This window comes from Nipponia nippon, unplaced genomic scaffold (assembly GCF_047370975.1).
Source record: "Nipponia nippon isolate SJK-2023a ecotype South Korea unplaced genomic scaffold, ASM4737097v1 scaffold_3, whole genome shotgun sequence".
NCBI classification, from domain to species: Eukaryota; Metazoa; Chordata; class Aves; order Pelecaniformes; family Threskiornithidae; genus Nipponia; species Nipponia nippon.
Window position 1 is genome coordinate 66,613,863 of NW_028262347.1, and position 21,782 is coordinate 66,635,644.

Here is a 21,782-nt window from a genome sequence, read left to right on the forward strand (position 1 = left end):
GAGCAAACAGTAGGGAAGGAAGAGAAAAAATAAATCGAAAAACTATTCTCTAAAAATGTGTGGCCTGAGATTTAAAGTAATATGCCCTAATTAAAGAAGAGGCTGCAGGGTTTTAACTGCACAATAGCATCACAACAGGCTACCAGGCACTACCCCCCGTTATGTGAAAGATTACAAGTAAATATAACGTGATGAACTTGATCAAGAACAAAGCGCAGGTGGAGAGAAACACGCGGTTGGTCGTCCCTTACAGCAGCACGAGCGGCGCAACTGTGTGGCACTCTGGTTGCTCGGTGGCAAATGCCTTTCTTCCCCCAAGCCAGGGGCAGGCAGCCCACTGTCAGGCTCCCCAAGCGCCTCAATCTCCCTGCCAAGTAATTAACAACCATCATCTACGAAACACAGAAAAAACAAGCAGCTCCCTGGGAATGCTCACTGCACCAAACCAGAAATATAAAGAACCCAAAGCTGGACACTTCACAAGAATTCAAGTGCTTCCTGCTTTTGACCTGGATGGAAAAAAAAAGTAAGAACAGACACAAAAAGCCTGGTTTAAGTACATTTAGGGCCTTCCTGTGAAGTTATTGAAGAAGGACCTTCCTTGTCCAGTCCCCTTAAAGCCTACCATAATTATGCCAGCTTTTACATTGTCTCTTGTCCATAAGGAACAAGAGAGAGACCACCATCTGTGAAGTCAAATACAAGTTGCCTGGAATCCAAATGGGGAACAAATTCCTGAACCCTAAATTACCAGAGACGACCACTATCCGTGCTGCCCACAGAATTCACTCCAGATTGACAGACCTGCACATCAGTACAGTTGCCTCTTGAACATTATACAGATTGGAACAGCTTTACGTTTTATGCTATGAACTGGCCGAGAGATATAAATTCAGAACAACTCTATTGCTTAGTCCTCTCTCCTGTCTTTTCCAGACCCCCATTTAAAATATGCTTTTTTTAAAAGGAAAAAAAAAAAAAGAACATAACTGTATGATGAATTTAAAATGTCATTTCATAAAACTTACTAAGTTGGAGAACTAAAATAATTTTTGATGCAGACTTGGGTGAATATTTACCATACTGTTCCAAAAAGCTTAATAGTCATATGAATATTTATCTTTGAGTGTACAAATGGATAAGAAATGCTTTAAAAAAAAAAAAAGTCACGCAATGTAAAAATACATCAAACTCAACATTTCCGGAAGAGGAATAATATTGTAATAGCTCAAGTTTTGTCCAACACATCTGAGGGATGTGCAGCCTTTCACTGTGCAAACATTTTGAAAATGAAAACGTTTGAAGGCCCCAGGACAGACTAAAAAAGGCTGCTCAAACCCGAACTGCAGCTACATCTACATCCCCGTAGCTCCCACTGCTTATTTCTTACCGGCTCTGACACTCGTTGGGTTTCTCTCCAGGCCAATGTAACCCCCCGCAGCTAGCAGGCAAGCGGACACTGGTTTTATCACAGGAGTTCTGTGCTGTGTGAGTGAGCTGAATTGGCTCGTAGATGAGACCAAAAGTCTGGGAAAGTCCCAGGGAGGGACTGGGCAGCCTTTTGGCAGCAACTGCCCACTGGATCACTCGAGCTGTTCACAGAACTGCAGCCCAACAAAATGCTGCTGACTCCTATGCAATATTTACTGTTTTCCTGAGAGCCTCAGTTTTTGGCATCAGAAGAAAGAGTATCAAAATATTCATTAAAAAAAGCTGATGGCTTGCATGTTGGGGAAGAAGGTTTTGCAAAACAATGCAAATAAAATCTATGAAATTACTCTCAAAAATATAATGTTTGTTTAAGGCTAAACATTTAATTTCTTTTATAATACAAGGTTTGGCAATACCCCAATCCCTCTACACCTTACATGACCTAACCCAGTTGTTGCCCCTCCTCCTTTCTCTTACTTTTTTTTTTTCTTTTACCTTTTTTTTTTCCTTTCACTTTTTTTTTTTCTTTTTCTTTTTTTTTAGTAACAGGTCATGGATGTAAGGGCTTTTTTACAAGCAAGCAAGAGCAGTCACAATGCATTAAATATTTTACGGCAATCTAAAGGAAAGATTGTGTTTCCTAACTACCTACCCATCTCAAGGTCAAGCGTTGCCTGTCAAACTGTAAGGAACACACAGGCACTAGATTTCCAAACTCTGAATGTTAAAGGAATTTAATCCTTTTGTTTTATAATAACCATAAAGCCAGGGTGGGGGGGGGGGGGGGGGGAGGGGAATAGGGAAGAAGAGCATTCCATAACTATTTTGAATTTTTAGTAAAGACTCAACAAATTCACTGGGTTTACAAGCATTGATGTAAACCATTAGACTATCTGTCTCTGTTTATATAGCACCTACCACAAAGACTAACTTAAGACTTGGGGTGCTGCACAAAGCAAAGTGTAGTGATGGTACTAATGAAAACAACTTAACTCTCTGCTGACTTCTGGGTCACAGTATCATTGAACTTTTTAAAATTACATTGCTTGAAATCAGTTTTTCAGTGATGTTTTCACCCTATTATGAATACTACTACTAAAAAAAAAAAATCTATAAAATTCCAGTCTTCAAAAACATCAAAGCTTCAGAAAAAGTACATTCTGTCTCTTCCATATTTGTTACAGGCCTTTAGCACTTGGAAGAACTGCTTTGCTTAGGCACCTAGGCACGCTCTCAAATGCACATAGCGATAGCAATGAATAAATTGCCATGTGAATTTGTACCTTCCTATAGGCGCTGTCCCTTCAGCTGTGCTGTTCCCCTCTCACTCAGTCCCAGCAGTCAGCACTGGAAGGATTTCTTCCCCTTTCGGACTGGAGGCAGCCAGTGCTTCAGCAAGCGACTCACTGCTTCCCTCAGATACTATTTAGGAGGGTCCAGGGATATTTGTCCACTCGATTTCAAACCCACACAGACTGGAACTAGCTGCTGTCACCTTTTCTATGCATACTGTCTCTTTCTGTAGGTCTCCTACACCATCCTGAGAAGGTGATGTTAGGAGTATCTATATGCTATTCCACAGGCTGGTAGAAGCTCACCCCTTCTTACCCTTCAAGCCAGGTATTTGTACCAAAGTCCACTCCTACATTAAATGCTTTCATACAACTTCTAACTGGAGTCCGGGAAATAGACTGCCTGGAAAATACCATGATGGTATAACCTATGCCACCTTAAAGCACGTACAAATGTATTTGTACTTCACATATTTGATCTTGCAGAAAATCAAAGATCACAGCTTCACTAATATATTTGACATTCAGACTGCCACTGTTATACGTAAGTATACTGTAGGCCTCTGCAAACTAAACTAACCCGAAGTAAGCCAAAGGGCAAGAGGGAAGATGAGTTGTAATACTGAAAATAGTAGTTATGGCACCACACTCAGCTTCCTGAAAATCTGTTAGGGTTACATGTACAGGAAAAGAATATGCATTACAGATCCTAGAAAATAGCTCTTAAGAGCTAGATCAGTGAAAATAAAAAAAAAAGTCTCCTACATCCCCATGTAGATTCTTCTCAAGATACAGAAAAATGACACAAAGAGCGGGAGGAGAGGTGCAATTCCCATTGTTTTGATTGATTATCAAAAGCTAGAGGGAGAAAGGCAATTTCAAACTTGATCATAAAACAGATAAGGAGCCAACAGAATGATTTTAAAACAAGTATTGTTTGTACCCAAGAAAAATCAGATGCCCACAAGTACTGAAATCAGGAGAGCTGGGGTAGAGCCATTTGCATGCATCTACTTCAAGCTTCTCTAGTAAATCTCTCAAACTCACTCAAGCCAGTAACTTCCTTCCCTCTATTTAGTCTCAGAGGGCTTTCCAGAGGAAGACCAGCATTCTGAACACAAACCTTCCACAGATCCATTTCATCTATCTCTCTGTGGAAAACTTAATTCAGAATATTTACTGTCTTATATTAAACTGTTAGGGTTGGGTAAGCCTTTCAATTTAACTTACCCCAAGCTGAACTTTTCTCAGAACTGAAAAGTGCACTCGCTTTCAAGTAAAGCAGTGTTTTCAATAGTATTCTTAAAAATTCAGCTACGAGCATATTTGCAATGGAAAAAATCCAAACCTTTCACTAGATAGTGCAATAAAAGAGAACATTCTTCAATTCTGGAAGCCACTTCTGTACATTAAATGTAGCATAAGCATCAGTTAAATGGATTATTGCAACATTATATGTGAAGAGCTGAGCATAAGTCAGAAATGCACACCTACTTCCTAAAACAGTGAGAGATACAATTCTTAGAGCCAATGCCAACTGACAGAAGTGTCCTATAGAAACCTTGCAGCTATAAACAGAGCGCAATGAATCTGGCAGATAAGCCAGAAACAGAAACCATTTATAAACATCACAAAACTGATTTGCTTTTAAGAAAGTCTCGAGCTGGTGAAAGCAGCAGCAAAACCAGCCAAAAGCAGCAGAGTTCTCGGTGTGGCAGATGTATTAGGCAAGCAGTTCAAGAGACTGCAAGCTCATTTACAGAGAATAGGAGGAAAAAGCCACCAGAGCATTCCAGCTGTACTGCATCACAAGGCAGCTGGATGTTTACCGGTTTGTTTGCTTCAAACTAGGAAGTTTAACTCTTAGTGTCCCTGGACCCAAATATACCCCAAGTCTTGAAGAGATTAAGGTTTAACAGAAGCATCCTGTTCAGTCTTACCTGGTTCAGAAGACATTGTTTATAAATCTATTCCAGTACCACCGCACGAGGAATTGATTTTGCAATGGTAATAACCCTATGACAGGCTCACATATATCCTATTTACAAGACCTATAAGCTGCCGCAAAGGACTTCTCACCAGATGTTCAGTATATGCCGACAGTTTACATGCTGAGTCTTTCAGTAACGCTATGCTCCTCCCTCTTTGAAGGCAAGCCTGTTTTCAGAGGAAAAGCGTAAGCATGCAAACCAGTCCGCTTAGAGAAGAGAGTGAAGTCTGTTCACTATTAAAGAGAAAAAACAAAGAAATCAGCTTATGTAACCTGCAAACTGCTGGAGAAAGGCGGAGGAGGAGGAGGAGGGACTACTGTAAGTTGTTTTGTCTAATGCCTCAGCTACTACGAAAGTTTTGTCACTACTAATTGCATTGCTCTTTGAAATTAAAGCAGTATCAAGGTTAAAGGACAAGTTAGTGCATTTCTCTGGTTGGTACTTTGTTCTCCCTTTATACTGCACGATGCATGTTTCTAACAGTCTTTTGCATTGCATAATCTGTACTTAAATTTATGCCTAGAATGAAGTAAATGCAACACACAGGATACCGGAGCAGTGACCAAAAAAGTCTACATTAAAGAATTGTCTTGAAAACATTAGCTTATTTGGCACAGATTAAAATTCACTAGAATAATTTTAAATCGATTTTTAAATGGCGTAAACTAGATATTATGCTCCAGGGTAGAATACAAAGATATTAGAGTGAATTCTGAACTATGAAAATGCATGTTTTTAAAAAAAAGTGGAAGGATTAACTGAAAAGAGAAGTTACTGAAAGTAACTTTCTTCTGTTGTTCACAGCTCTCACACCATGTGATCCCCGGCTGGCACACTTTCATCACAGCAGGAGAAAGAAACCGGGATTTAAAATCCAGCCCTGTCAGTTTGGATAATAGGAATCAGAATATAGCAGCCAGCTTGTCATTCGCTGCAGCTGAGGTCATCTTCAACCACTGTGTTGGTCCAAACCACAGCTCCCTACAGCCCCGGCCACTACCGGCCACTGCAGTCCTCACGTTCAAGGCTAGCCACTGCAGAGCTGCTCTGAAGGACAAGTACCAAGGGTTACGAGGTATACACTTGCAAAACAATCCATTGTTATGAATATCTGTTTTTCACTGAGGAGACAGCTCTCTGGAATAGCGCAGCTAATTATTTCCTTTCTTTTACAGATGGTGAACAGAGCGGGTTTTGCCAAAAAAAACAGTAAAAAACTATTTTCCTCCAATTATTTCAAAACTTTGGTGCATTTTTCTTCTTGAGATGAGCAGATGCAAGTTCCACACATACGGATTTGAAATCTAAATGGAACCCATTTTTAACACTTTGACCAAGATTTGCACGTGTTGTTTTTTGTTTTAGCATTTATTTTTAAACTGTTGGGCTAGAAAGTTGCAATTCCCCATCCTTGATATTCCTAGCAAGTAATCCCAGGCTCCTTGAAGACACACAAAAATTTTGTTCACCCAGGTCATCAACGCATTATTAAAACAAAAAATAACAGTAACTGAGTTTCATAACCAGACTAAGAGAACTCCAATGCATAGGTTACATTTCTATTTTGAAGTTCACCTCCAAGAGTTCAAAGCTTGCCCCCTTGCTTGGGCTTCTACATGAAGTATATCTACAACAGAACACCTTCTCTCTCCAGAAGAGCCTTTGGAGCGAAGATAAATTTTCTGCTCAGTTTCCCATATTTGAAACAAACCACTTTCCCCACCAGCCTGGTTTATCCACCGGCCAGTGAGGCTTTGCCAGCCTTTCTTCAGCCTGATGTACTCTTCCTAACCAGAAAAAACACTGATAGTGCCTGTCATACAAGTATGTGACAGATTTTAAATTCAGATGGGATCAGCAATAAAGTTTTCAATTTTCACACGAGCAATATAATAGTTTGTAAAACTGTAAGACAAATGGCTACAAAATAATACAAGAAGCAATTGGTTCAGATAAGCAGCTACATGACCATTGTAAGCAAAGAGAAGGGGTCACACAAGGAAAAGCAGGGGCCAGACGGGAAATCAAGTCTCCCTTTTGGGGAAACGTATCTAACAACTGTGGCAAACTTTGTAATGTGACGCGTGTGGGAGGGATGACATTTAAGCTACCAGACTTTGTGCTCTTTCCATCCCTGCCACAGGGGACGAGGCAGAGAACAGGCGAGAGGTCAGAGCTCTGACCAGCCCCAAAAGGTCCACCTTGGGCCACGCAGGCAAACCCCTGGGTCACAACAGCCCACGGAGAGTAACTGCAGCTCGGCTACTGCTCAGGGAGAGAGAAGGGATCTTACAAACCTGAAGAAAACCGAATTTTATTTTATTTCATTTCCACAAGGAGCAACATTAAAACAAGTATAAAGACGTTTCCAAAGCCCATCTTCAAAACACATGCTTAACTCCTCCTTTTTAAAAAAAGGTAAAAGATTAATTGTTTTATCCCTATTTGATTAGCTAGCAGATAAGGGGATTTGGGAGAGATTAAAACTGATACAATGAGGACATCTCATTAACCTATTCCCCTGCTTTCACATGAGTTTTATACCTAACTTTGCTTATTCTAAAAGCAGAAGCGTGCGAAGTACAAACTGCACCATAAAGCTATATTGGCAAGTATTAGTTGAAAACTCATCAACAAGAGGTACAGCTATGTTTTACCTGTCACCAGAACATGCCTGTGAACTTTAAAGAAAAGTTAATTACAAAAGAAAGTTAGTTATCTAAAAAGCAGATGAAAAGGCATGGAAAACAACTAGTTAAATAAAAGATTCTCATTACTGGGTAATTAAAATTGTACTACTAAGACAAGTAGTTGCTGTCATTTAGTATGAATAAGATAGCTATTCAAACTAAAATCAGCATGTTCTTAGTCCAGAGACTTGCACAGCAGACTAGTTAAGTTTTATGAAACTATGTTATCTCAAATCAAAATTATTAGCTTATCATATGACTTCATCACTCCAGTAATTAGAAGTTTTTATAAGTGTCTTGCAGTAAGTATATGGCACGCACTTTGTTCTCCACCACCGTGCGCTTTTCAAACTAAACATCGCAAGCTTTCTCTCAGTACTTTCCTTATTTTGCAGATAAGGGACTCAAATTATGTACCCAACTCATTTGAATATTCTTAATGGGACGAAGCTGGAGTTGAGAAGGAAGTCACATGAGTACGAGTACTGTTAGGAAACCTGAGGAGCTGCATGGGCAGCATGCCACACTGACACATACCCCTGAAAAATTAGCTCATGCAACAGTGAATCACAGCCTAACATTTCGTATGGCTGTCTTCAGCTGGCTCCTCGTTACTGCAGACTCACTTCAGGCACAAAGTGTTTGAAGTTTGCCGAGGATGCTGCGTCAGGACACGATATGAAGTTTCTGCAAGGCACTGATGGAGAAAGAGCGATTTTTTTTGTCCCAGCCAAAGGATCAGTAACCCACGTGTCGGCCTAGCACAGAATGCAGCATAAACACTTCTGAATGTCAATATATCAGTGCTCTGCACTGAAAGCAACCCCCAACTTTTTTTTTTCCCTGAGAGATCTTTAGACATCTCAATGAGTCCAACAGAGACATAAAACCACAACAACTAAAAAGGTACCTTTCACAGGGCTCCCATAAAGTAGGTGTGGTTGACTCACACTGTTCCCTATACCTCTCCCTTCTCCTGAACACCCCGGTACTTCAAAAACACAGCAGTTTGGTCCTACGCAAAAATGAAAGCATGCTTTCTCCTTATCCCAAAATAGTTTCTGAGGTGCTGTTAAAAGCCTCTCTCAAAAGCCCAACAGTAGTCTGCAGAGGGGTTCTACTTGGCTCCCAGCTATTCCAAGGGCAATGGGATTAGCTAGCGAGACACCACACACCCTTGTCCCAAACTGACCTCCACTTCTGTCAGACCTTCCATAAGCTGCCCTTTTCACAAATCTTGGGATAGTCTAAAATCAATAACAGGTGATTTTATGAAGAAGGCTGGATACAAACCATACCTTAAAAAAAAAAAATCCAAAGCACACAACTTGCTAAATACTATTCACTGTAGTTTTGAACAGATACTTCTATAACAAGGCAAAAAAAAAAAGTTTGAAAATTCACTTGGGGTGCAGGCACACAAAACAAAGGACACCTTTGGAATTGCAGATATGCAGAAACATACACTGGCCTAGGTCAAAATTTGGGAGAAAGATGCACTGCCCCAGGCATGCTAAACAGAGGGTGACCATCTGCCCCTCCTACCTGCACCTTCTTGCTGTACTGAAGCAATGACTATCCTCTACTTTCTTTCTGAGCACTGTGCAAGAGCTCAAGCAAGGCCTACCACTGGTGCTTTGTGGTTTCTTTTGATTGTAACGGGGTATGCGATGGGGGCTTCCTGCCTCTGATCACCATGGGCAGATAGTAAAACTGCAGAGCCTAAATGTGGCACCAAAGTAAATGGCTTAAAAAGTCAAGCAGCCAACTAACAAGTTACAAATGAGGGAAACCACCACATGGATGTTCAGGAGTTTCTCCTCTCTACCAAGGAAGTGGAGAGATGAAGCCCACAAGGATGTGGTTAATGTTAGATATGCATTTCAGTTTAATGTTTCTACTACCAAGATGAACATATCCCACTCCCATCATTACCCCTTGCAGCTATATCATGTTCCTCCCTTACAGAAATTGCCTGCTAGCTTGCATTGGGCTGGACAAGCAAACTGTTTTGTTCCAGGTGAGCAAGCTGAACCAGTGTTTTGTACAGTGTGACAAGCTCCAGGAGGCGCATGGTGGAGATCAGAGCACAGCATAGCTCAGCATAGGCGGAAGGGACATGATGGCCCTTCCCAATGCCAGGCTGCCACATTAACTCAGCTCCGACATCTCATCCAGGGGCAGCAATGGGGGTCAGCCCGAGGACTGCAGAGGTTAATGATGACTGAATGCAGTAGCTGTGAAGCGCTGACAAGGACCCTTGAATGGCTACACGAAGGATGAAATTCATGCGTGGTTCCCCAATATCCTCAGAAAAGACAAGGCGAGAGAGTCCGTGTGCAGCCCAAGAGCTCTGTTATGCCAAGCCAGTGGCTGGCTGCTGGCAAAGGAACATCCTGCTCTTCCTCTCCTTGCACCGGGTCTTGCACTGCAGCAAGCCGGTTCAGCTCACTGATCTGCCAGAAACATATTCATTTTCTTTTGGATTGTTCTGTTAACTTAGCAGGCTGAGGTGGCCCATAGGATCAGATGAGCATCAGTGTCAACAGAAGAAGGTGGGAGAGAAGAACAAAATCCATCCGGGACACAGACCTAGTTATTTCCTGTTTTGTTAAGCTGCATCCTTCAAGCTTTGACACACAGGCATGCGAGGAAGGAAGAAACAGCCATATGACAACTCAAGATTTGCAGGTATATAATGAATAAAAAGATGGGGAAAAATTTCTAGATTTAAGCAAATGAGCTACAGAAACACATGACCACCAGAAAAAGAAGGGAGGAGGAAAAGTCCACACAGGAGTGGGCTAGGCAGGGACGGACCTTAGGAATGGGTATTCAGGACTACTGCAACAAGGAAAAGTAACAAGAGCACCTTAAAAAGATGGGTAACTAGCCCCCAAGGTGAGAAACACTATGGAAGACTCTAGATCTGCAGCCCAAACAGAAACAAGTTTGTTGTAAGGACACTTTCCCTCCCAGTTCTGAAATCAAAAATTCTTCCATCACTCCCTCCCCTAGCTCTCCTGGTTCACAAGCAAGGATTTGGATTTAAGACAAGCAACCTCAAGGCAGGTGTGATGAACAACTACCATGCCATAATTAGCAAGCAAACAGCAGTATTTTTCCATCTTTTTTCTTTTCTTCCAGCTCAGCTGTATCACGTGCCCCAAAGGGAAAGCCTGTGGCTGCACAAAAACCCAAAGGACACGGAATAAGAGGTCTTAGGGGAAAAGCCTGCCTTTTTGTCCTACGTTTGTACAGCATTTGTCATTGTAGCATCTTGGTGTCTGCAATTTAGGCCAAGCATAAAAGTAATACAAGCAACTACAAAACCCTCCAAACAAATAATTAAATGGTTGTACTTCTACAAAATTACAGAACTATACTGAAGATCATTGAGCACCACATCACTGACATCTATTCTATTAACATTTACAAAAGGAGTGCTTTTGCTATGGCAACTCTATGTTTTACACTAACCACGTAAAGCTGTTTTTCTGTAGCTTAAAGTATTTCCCATACTTAGAAAAATAATCCAGGAATCTGTGGTTCATTTTTCAATTAATCTTCTCTAGCAAAGAAAGATCAGCAATTGTTAAAGGATTTTTGGTTTTAGATGTGGGAAGTGGTCAAAGGCTTTGCCTTTATCAACTGGGTTTGATTTGCCAACTCCCTTGTTTAAAAAAAATGGCTTAACAGTTCACTATTTCTTATACCTCTTTGTTTATTAAAAAATTGAGAGAAAGCTTCATGTTATGATTTAGGGAAGAGCAAATTACTATTTATAGTGTTATCCATTCTATTACACTAACACACAGTTAGCAAATAGATACAACGAGAGGACCCTCTGGCCCTGCAGCTCTGCCTTTTCTCATGTTGTCTTCATTGCTTTCTCCTTCCCATGCCTTCCCCCTTGAGAAGGCTGCTTATTCAGGCCTCCTGACTCCACCGCAGCTGCTGCCTCTTACCCAGCGACAGTATTACCTCCGACGGTGACGTTCCTGCTTGCCACTGCGCTCTCCTGCCAGCCAGGACATACAGCTAGACCAGCAGAACTGAGTGGTGCGAGGCCAGGAGGGCAGCTCTGGTGCCCCACTGGTTGGGGACCAGATTGTAGCTGTTGCCACAGAAACCCATACCCTTCTTTAAGGAAGGGTGGAAAAAAGGGAAGATGATAAAGCTTGTGACCCACCCTGGTACTGCTGTGCCACCTGTCTTTATTCACCTTCACAGATTAAACATAATGCTCATTTAACATCTTTGCAAAACAGCTTAAGAGCACAGACTCTCATTTTCCAGTTAATTTTGCCAAAAAACAAAAACCAAAACAAACCAACCAACCAACCAAAACACCACCAAAAAACCCCACAACCCAAGCCAGGAGGACCACCACACAGGATTTTTCTTAGATTCAGCAGTACAGCAGAAGGCTAAATCCACAATTTAAAAATTACCCCTGCCACATTCAAAACCCAAACAGTACAAAGACTCGTAAGTGAAACAGGCCAGAATGCAGTGACAGTGATTTTGCTTCCATATAAAAAACAAGTTTGGGCAGTGATAGATACTAAAAATAAAGTACAAATTATTCTCAGTTTGAGTTAATAAAAAACAGCATGGAAGATTCACAATAAACCCTAGAGTGGAACACATCAGTACATTTCTGGAGTAAACAAGAGGATATGAACTGTGGTCAGGAAAAAAAAAAAAAAATAATTCAATCAAATATTCTGTGTCTGAAAAGAAGCAGTAGCAAATGTTTGGGTAACCTACAGCAGAAGGCAGCAAACACACAATGATCTTTCCCTCAATCCCACAGCTTCCAGCATCAGTTGTTTAGGGATCACCCATGTCAGCAGATGCATTTGTGCAACTGTATTTTACCAGTTGCTGGAAGACATATTCACCATTAATTTGTTTAGTCTTTTCCTGAATCCCATTTATATTTCTTGCACAGAATATGTGACAGTATAGGCATTTTCAATCTATTCTACCTTAACTCTGACTCCATGCTTTCTACGGAAAAGAAACCTGATGGCACAACACATTTGCCTTTCCCCTTCCACCCTTCTCTGTCCTCCCTATCACATCACAGAAAGCATCAGATAAACTTTCTTCAGAACACCTAAGTTCCTAAAAATCAGAGCACCATAGAATGGTTTGGGTGGGAACGGATCTTTAAAGATCACCCAGTCCAACCCCCCTGCCATGGGCAGGGACATCTTTCAGTAGAGCGGGTCTCAGGACAAAAAAATTCTACTATCTGTTCGTGACTATTTCTTTCTGCCTCAAATATATAAACGGTTTTAGTCTTCTGACTTTGCCCTGTTAAGGCCAATTTAATCTAGTACTTAAAGGATAGTCAGCAAATCGGGACCTTCTTTACAGAGCTTTTTCTGCCCTGCCGTTAAGACATAGTACCGCTTTTTTCCAGTCCATCCAGCCTTGCGTATCTCAAGCATCCAGAGAAAAGTGATAAAAAGGAGCTCTTCAAATCAAACTCTCAAAAAAGGAAGCTAACCATACAGACAGTGGTGACAAATAAGAGAACATAGAAGTGCATTTCAGCTTTTGGTGCAATAAGGGTGCAAGATGAGAGACAGTTGTGACTGTTTTACATAGTGAAGTTGTGCTGATAGTTAAACACAGCCTTCACAGAGACCACATCAGCACTAATGAAACTATGATTTCCTTTATTGCTATCCACACCCCAGACCTCATCAGACAGATGGTAATAGCTTTTCATCATTTATTTTGACACAAAAGCAATCAATAAGCTTTTCCCCACAGTTCTTTTACTGCTATCTATGAACTCTAAAAACCTAGAATCAGAGAAGATGCCAGCTATAAAACAGACAGTCAAGTTTCATTTTTGTCTTTCTTACAGGAAGAGATTCTAAAACGCCACGTGGTTTTGAGATAAACTGGATTAAAGCAGTTTCAGTGATCTACAAAGAAAATCTTAATCCACCAAAACATGACAAATAAACTACACTATCAAAGAACTAAGTAGATCATGTTGGATTGAGTGGCTTTTTCCTCTTATCAGGACTATATCCTGTGCATTGTTTTGCACTGAAAATGTCTAATACCAGATCGCAGGAATATCACACTTCTGTTAGCTTTGTGGATCATTCACAGAAGCTGAGGATGTCCCACAGAAGACACACACATACACAAAAGAACCCCTCAGCTACGAACTGAAGTTTTACTCCTGTCTTAAGCAGCAAGCAAAAAAGCATTCTAGTTTTCAGAATTTTTCAACAGTAGAAAAATTTTGCAACATTCTCAGTCATACCAGAGGAATATCAGCAATAAGACAAGTCTGGAAAAATTAAGACAATTGTTTAGAAAGACTATATTTTGCAATCAATAAAATCAGCTTTATAAACACATACACAAAAAAAAATATCAAAATGCAAGCAGTAATTATCCTGTTATTGCAGAAATCAGGCCACAGCTTGCAGAACAAGTGGTAAAATGGGAAAAAAATTGGTGGGCAAGGTGCTATAACTACAGTGTTCTAGGCTAAGTTTTTCTAAAGAGCATTTACCCAAAATAACAGGATACTAGCAGACAACAGAGGGGTGCAGCATTGCTGACTTTACTAACAGGAAACAGCGCTCACACTGCTGACTATGAATATTTCATCATATTAGATTTTAACTGTGTTTTGATTCTTAGGTAAAGCTCTAATTCTACCACTAAGTCTTCCATTTTATTTTGGCTTATAGCAGCTATCTTTAAGAGTTTGTTTGCAGCAGCTTCCACAGTTAAAACTGACTTAACACAGAAATCTTGACAAGCCAAGGGACAAAAACACTTGCTAGTTGCATTACAGTGGGTGGCCAAGTCATAACAGCAACACAGGGCTCCAAGCAATCGCATAAACAAGAGCCACTGAAAAGGACAGACATCAAAATTAGTCATGGAAACTGCCTTGGCACATAGAGCTGCCAAAGAACTATTACAGCTGTAAAGAAAAGTGGCACAGGATCTTTAAAGAAAGGCAACAGGTAATTTTATACAACCTATGAACCCTTTCGATATTTTAGGGACCTTAACAACAGGTATACAATACTCAATCATGATGAATGCAAGTAAAAATAGCATCAAATTATTTATTCTAGGTAATAGATCTCAGTCTCAATGTAACTGCTGCAAGCATGATACGGGAAGCCATCAAACTATTTTGAATTACAGAAAAGACACTTCATGCTTTCACCCATCTTCCTGAGCATCGGTGACCTCCTTAAGAAAGGGAAGAGGGGAAAAAAAAAAAAAAAAAAATATATATATATATATATATTAACTCATGTAGGAAATGGGACAGGACTGTAGGAGCACATAAGAGATGCTGAGACTGTTGTAGAAGTCACTTTTTAGCTTAAATAAGAATCCAAAGACCTGTTGAAGCCTTAGACTGCAAGCTGTGAACTTTCACCTAGATGCGCTGACCATATGCTGAACTCTTACTTAGCTACATGAAGGAAGGTCCTGAAACCAGTGCAAACCAGGAAGATAAGGTAGCCGAAACCATCAGCAGAAGCTGCAACTATTCAAGATAAGAAACGGAATGTCCTGCCTGGAGACAGGGAAAGGATCCAATAAGGAACAAGAGACCCCAGACCCAAATATTGCTATTGGACCGAACCGTTGTGTGAGGGGAGGGGAACTTAGACTGTAAGGGTATAATTGCCCAGGGATCTCTTTGTTCGGGGTCCCTCCCCAGAGGCACCCAGCTCGAGCTGCTGTTCACCACTGTACGACTCAAATTCACCTGGCGTACGTCATCTCGGAAACTCTGCTTCGGGGAAACCTAGGGTCAAGCCTGAGGGGAGCGAAAGCGCTCGAGGGTGAGTGTGTGTGTGAGTGAGGAGGCGAAAAGGGGCACCCGTCAGCTCAGTGGAGCTGCCTGCTGCGAAGGGACTCCGGTCCTAGCAGATAAAGTCTCGCGTGGTGTGTGTGCGACTCCCTGAATGGTGTGCGAATGCTCGGGCAGCTGCTGCTCCTTTAACAGGGACTGAGGAGAAGATACTAGGAAGAAAAATTCCAAGTGAGAAGTTCAGGTTGTGCCCTGCAGAAATAACTCATTACAGAATCAACTTGTTCTTTCAAGTAATATTACAATCTCTTGAGCTAATTTTCCCTCTACTACTTAAACAGCAGCTATGTTTGACACCGCTCCAGGGAATACACCACACCACCCATGGCACTACTCAACGCCTGCAAAACAAAACCCTTAACTGTAGAAGAGACTGGAATTCAGATCTTCTGAAGCCTCAATCCCCAGTTCATGAGCCTTTGCTAAAAAAGCTTGCGTGGTACTTTGTTTCACTTGTTTCACTCTTCTCCTCCCCCCCCCCCCCCCCCCGTAAGTGTTACTACAAGTATAACTGGAACAAACAAGTTGCAACACCCTTTAATACCAGAGTTAGCTGCATCTATACAATCTTCAGGACGGTAAAGTGCTTCTATGGTGGTGGGAAAACCACAGCAAAGTACAGTCCAAAGGATACACAAGCCAGCAGATGTCTACAGATAGTCAAGAACAAGCATAACAAAACTGCAACGAAGGAGCCTCCAAAGATCAGAAGTTGGAAAAGGACTTCTACTAGCCATCTATCAGGACTAGAAGACTACTCTTCCCTCCGATTCAAAATTTGGCTGCTTTGGGTTCCCTTTCCTCTGAAGCACTGGTTGTAGCTACTGAGTCCATGTAAGCCATCATGCTGCTAGTAGAGTTCATTTCTGAAGTGCCTACTTAAGTTTTCTGCAGGAATCTCATGACATTGGCAATAACTTCAATCTTTCTTGCTCAGTTTCTGAAGCATAGTATAATATTAACTTTGGCCATTTACTACAGTTTAAAGTTTTCTAAGTTTGTTTCCCATAGCCAGTAACAGTCTGATGCTCAGCGTGAGAGAAGAAAAGTCTACTGAATATCTAAGTGAGATCTAAGTTACATGGCTGCCTGTGCCTGAGGGAGACGAGGGAAAAACCCACACAAAACCCCTCAGTGACCAAATGGCTCGTTCTAGTCCTGAGCTCCACATTCCCAAATGTACTCAAGTACACACTTTGCTCAGCTATTCATCAAAAAGTAAACAATTCCCATGTTTCTATCAAGCCAAGTAGTATTTTTATGCTTAAAATGAACAGGTGATTATTGCACACAGTAAGAGCAACTGGATGAACTGAAAAAAAAACTTAGAAATTATTCCACTTCAAGATAGACTGTTGCTGGCATCCAGTCATTTATCCCCACCCTGTTCTTCTCCCAACTGTGAACAAGGATTACCTGGGAGGAATGTTTTCTGAAATCATCTGCAGAACAGCTCTGAGTCTTCAAGTTCTTCAACTAGACACCTCAACAAGGAAGGACAAACGTAATTCTGTTCTAAACACAAGCCCCTCTGGAAAAGACTAAAAAAAAACAAACTGCCACAATTCATAGGCGTATCATTAATCTGCACATTGCCAGTGTCTCACATTTAGTTACTCATAGTCTCACTGCACCTGCGTAGTACGGTGATCTGCTTTAGAACAAATACAACAAATTTGATGTTTTCTAAAATCTGGTACAGCAATTTCTAGCATTGTGGAAAAAAGTGTTAATGCCTGCATTTTGTCCCCGCCCATACAAAGCATAAGACACAAGCAATGTTACATGACTAAGGCCCAGCGAACAGACCAACAGCAGCAGTGCCTGTGTCAGCAGGTTTATCCTCCCACATCCAGCATCCCGAGGACTCCATTATTTCATGGGAGCTGCAAAGAGAACAGTTTGTGAACAGGCACCAGGACTTTCCAAAACAGTTGGCCCTTCAGAGGGAGCTGCAGGCTTTAACCTTGAAATAGTCATGCTGCTATAAAGAGACTGTACAGAGCCTTGGCTTTTTTGTTTGTTTGTTTTAATGTTCAGAATACACGAGTAAACAGCAGAAAAGAAGTGTACTGAAAACTAAGCGTGTTTAAAAGCTCCGACAAGTAGCAGCCCGAACACAATGTATAAATAAATCCAAGTCATGTCAAACAGCATTCCACAGTCATGTGTCAAGTGAAAAGCAGAAAGACTTGTCTGTTTTCTTCAAACAATTGTGATCGTTTATATGCAAAAGCCAGCTTCCTATATATTGACTCAGGATTTTACCATTTAATGACAAGTTTCCTGAAAGATTAGTACGTACAAACATTATAGACAAGATTATGATGAACCCACTGTATACGAGGTTGTATTTCTAGACACTACTTAGTTGGGAGTTCCTTCAAAATGTCTTTTTTCGTTAAGGATGTAGCTAAATTGAGCTTACCCTCTTAAAAAAAAAAAATCACTACTCAGTGCGACGCGTCACCTCTGCTGGCTCTCAAAGCCTGTATCACATAGCATGATCATGCAGCAGACTACACTGACTCTCATTTGTTTGCATTAAGCATAAACATCAGAGTCACTTGTAATAATCTACCAAAGATTAAAAAAAAAAAAATCTTAAAAAAATTAATTAATTTCAAACAGACATTTAACAGTTCCTCTGTTACACGGAAATGGGATGTCTACTACGAAAGGCCAGATGCTCAAATGGATTAAAGAGTGTCTAGTCTTTAAATCCTGCATCCGCAAATCAACACTGACCTAGTGACCTAAAGTAAAATTTAATAAGAGAAAAAAATTATTCAACAGCCACATATAGACCATTCAAGACTGAAATAAAAAAAAAAAAAATTGCTTGATCAATACTATTTGGACATTTACACAGTGCCCAGAGAATATAATAAGAGCTGGAGAATGCCATATGTAAAGTCCCCTATTTATCCTTGAAACAGGTTTACCAAAGGCAGCGGAGAAGCAAGCTTCTCAGCACACCACCAGCTAGCAATCAGGAGAAATCATCTCCAGAAAGGATATACAAGCCATTACCTTCATGTCAATAGGAGTGTTGCTGTCTGTGAAGACTTGCCAATGAGACAGTAATTTACATCCACAGCAACAGCGAATCCTGTAGCAACAGCTACCTTACTAGAAACAGACCAGGGAACAGAAACACATCCCACACCAGCTACAGAATAACCTTGGGGTGGTTGCCCTTCCCTCCAGCTAGGTTCAGCACAGCATCTGAAGGGTGAAAGTCCAATCTCTTTTCAAGCACAAAAGCCAATCTGCCTCCTGCGCTCTTTTTAACAACGCAATTACAGACCTGCAACTTGCATGTGTGAACAAGTCTGCTGCAGCCCATTAAAAGCAAGTTTTGCATAAATCATCCACTTCAATGACAACACAGTACTTATATTATGGAGAAGAAAGGTGTTAAAAAAAAAGTCTTTTTAATTACAAGATGATACAGCTTCCATTACGAGTGCTCGCCCAGTTCCACCACCGTGCGAGTGTGACATGGTCTGAAAGGACTTCAGGCACATATACCAGGTTCCCACAAGCACAAGAAAAGCTCGTACACCACAAACAGTTAAAGTACTCAAAGAAATAAAAACCCCCTCAACCTCCCACACACTCACTTTTGTTAGGCACCAAGACTTGGAAAGCAGCTCGTAGGTTAAAAATTTATCCTAGTCAAATATGTTGCAATCGTGACTTATTAACTCCATTGGTAACTTTCCTCCCAGGCTCCAGTGGACTGACATTTTAAGTGCATAAAAGCAGAGTGCACATCGGTGGAATTAGGACTGACACAGTTTTAATTAAAAGCCTCTAGTAGTATCCTCCCCTGTACCAAATAAAAATGGCAGTCCTGGCAAGAGGGATGCAGCATAAGAGCTTTATTTGAAAAGGGAAAGCCCATACGTGACTAAAAATATCTGCTGAAGTAACATTTTGTCTATTTGGGATACAAATTATTTTTAACGCTCCTCGTTTAAGTCAGTAATTTGAACTGCACATGAACGTTCATTGTGCATTTATTATGAAAAAATTTAATATTCCTAGCTCCTACAGCACAACAAAAAAGTCTTTTATAGGGCACAAAAGCCTTACAAGCATATAATTCTAATTTTGGTTTCCCCTTTAAATGAAATCCTGCCATCAAAACAGTCACGATGTTTGCAGAGTATCCTGAAAACTCGTGTCAAGTCTCCATACAATTAAGCGCTATAAAAGAAAGTCCAAAATGTTTGGTCAGTTGGTGAGTTGGAAAGAGGGGCAGAGGGTGGGAACGAAGAGTGGAAAACCTGCTCCTGCATTCTGCCTCCCTTACGCTGCTTCCTCTGAGCAAACTGCATAAAACACCCTAAACATCCATTGTATCGCCAGCTCTGTTTGAACATTTCCCCCTCGTCTCACCCTTTGTGCCAGTATGAAAACCAAACACGTATCGCATCCAAAAAGAAATCACTCAGACAAAAAGCAATCAGCGTGAAAAGGCATGTAAATCAAACAGACTTGGCAGCGAACAGCATTTCATAAAGAGATATGAATTGCTCCATTTGTGTCAGTTTGGCCAGTTATTGTTCTGACTTACTACTTTAACGACCCTGAATAAAACTGCTTGAACTGAAACAGACAAACAGAGATCTTTAAAATACAATTCCCCTCACACACCCTCTTAACAATAAGCATTATTACCATGGTACTGCCACCCTTAAATCATAAACCCACTGCACTAATTAAAAATTACCTGAATACATAATGAATTTAGTACTGACCTTGCAAAAAGCTTACTCTTCTTGGCTAGAAATCATAAATAGTTTTGGTAAAATCCTTTTATGTCCTCCTCCAGCTAGCTAATTTCAGCCTTCCATTAACGCACTCCATTGCAGATAATTGCCGACAGCACACGCTCCCCTGCTTTTGCTCGTTCCCAACCCAGCAAGGATAATCACATTCCAGCGGGGAGCGAACAGATGGCAGCCTCCATGGTAACCAGTCCTCCCCAGCTAGTGGTAGCACTGGGAGACTCCCGGGGACTGGGCAACAAGCACTCTTTGTGCTTCAGCCTTGCAAAGCCATAATGAAGGGAGAGCCAGCTCCTAGCGCTCACTGGGCATGCCTAGCAGGTGCCCTGCCTTCGCAAGCAGGCTGAACACCTTAACAAAAGCTTGCAACCAGGTTTAACCTTGATGCTGCCTATTCCCACGTTGTGCAGGGGGGAAAGGGAGGTAAAACACATGCTAAGATGGAGGTGAAGCTAACGAGAGTTTTCATTTACTATTAAAACACAGGGTTCAGAGAAATTAGTTGAGGACTGGTTTTCCCCCTGACAAAATGATTTTCTGAAGGCAGGCTTATTTCCCCTGAACGGATTTCATTTCAGCATGACGGGAAGGTTTGCTGCCTGATCTCTATCTCCTTGAGAGGAGCAATTTCAAGGTCCAGAATATTATCATCTCCCAACCTGGGTTTTACTCAACAGGAATCACACAGACCCTTGCTTTTGCTCTTAGGGCTTCTGCCGGGCTTATCTGCTCCGCATCTGCCAAGACCAACGCTGATTCAGCAGCAGGCAAAACCGCCGTGCCTCTCCGCTGCACAACCAGGCTGCCGGGGGGGTGTGTCTGGAAAAGCCTTTTTTTGCATCAAGGCTGTGCCTGAAACCACTGCTCTCACCGGGCCAGATCCTGTGCACCAGCTCGGCGAAATTCCCACCGACGTTATCTGGAGGGAAAAGGGAAGTGGCTTTTCAAGACCAACCGACAATGATCTTGTCTGCAAAATAAAAAGAGCATTGAAAGAACATATTAAGCCTTTAAATACTGCACCATGTCTCAAAATACTTAAGGTTCAAACCACTGGATATGAAAAAGCACGCAGCACAGTAGTCCATGGACTGACTGACGCATTCAAACTTTCTCTCCCTTACTCTCAAAACCATGCAGCGCTTATGACTAAAAGTGCGTCAAAAAAAGTGGTTAATTTTACTTAAAGCTGAGCCAAATTTGGACTTCAAGTTCCTACATGCTAACTTAGGTCTGCTGAATTATGCTTTTGAGGAAGGGAAAATGGTTTCCTTTCTCCCTTAATGGCACCTTTGATCTTGTAGCTGCTCCTGCAGGGCAGTGTTTGTTCCTGTAAAAGACCGAAAAACCCTGTGCTGGAACCCACCATCACAAAAACGCCCGTCTTTTCCTCTGGGTGGCTCCAGGCACAGAGCTCAGTAATTTTCTCCCCTGCCCCAAATTTTCAGTTTCCCTCATCCTCACTGCATAACGAAGATGTTTTTGTTTCACAGCAAGCACAGTTAAGTATTTCTTGCATTAGTAAGAGACACTGCCATTAAACTGCTAGTGCATTAACACTGGAAGCCTCTCAGATCACTGCTAACAGTGCCGTACGAGAGTCCCCGCCATGGAAACCATGGTGGCTGAAGAGGACCCAGACTTTGGAGGGGACTCGCAGAGCTCACAAGGGTGCTGCAGGTACCGGTGACAGG

At 41.5% G+C, this 21,782-nt stretch overlaps 1 protein-coding gene and 1 long non-coding RNA gene across 7 annotated transcripts in view; one reads left to right on the top strand and one right to left on the bottom strand.

Annotated features, from left to right (window-relative positions):
• Positions 1-21,782, bottom strand: part of FGD4 (FYVE, RhoGEF and PH domain containing 4) — a 115,397-nt gene that overhangs the window by 53,863 nt on the left and 39,752 nt on the right. Inside the window, exon 1 of one of the 6 annotated variants that reach the window (XM_087766418.1) lies at positions 20,960-21,058. The exons of 2 other annotated variants lie outside the window; for them this stretch is intronic. Coding sequence is in view for 1 of the 4 variants with exons in the window: in XM_087766415.1 (XP_087622541.1) it covers positions 4,664-4,679 (16 nt within the window). In the remaining 3 variants the exon portion in view is untranslated. Of the gene's footprint in view, positions 1-4,663; positions 4,826-16,705; positions 16,794-20,058; positions 20,318-20,959; positions 21,059-21,782 lie in introns of those variants that run through there. 3 more of the 6 variants (XM_087766417.1, XM_087766419.1, XM_087766415.1) reach the window with 3 other exon arrangements.
• On the top strand, positions 4,905-6,305 carry LOC148054684 (uncharacterized). Its single transcript, XR_015706571.1, has 3 exons — positions 4,905-5,032; positions 5,519-5,789; positions 5,890-6,305. It is a non-coding gene; the product is annotated as an uncharacterized LOC148054684 (long non-coding RNA).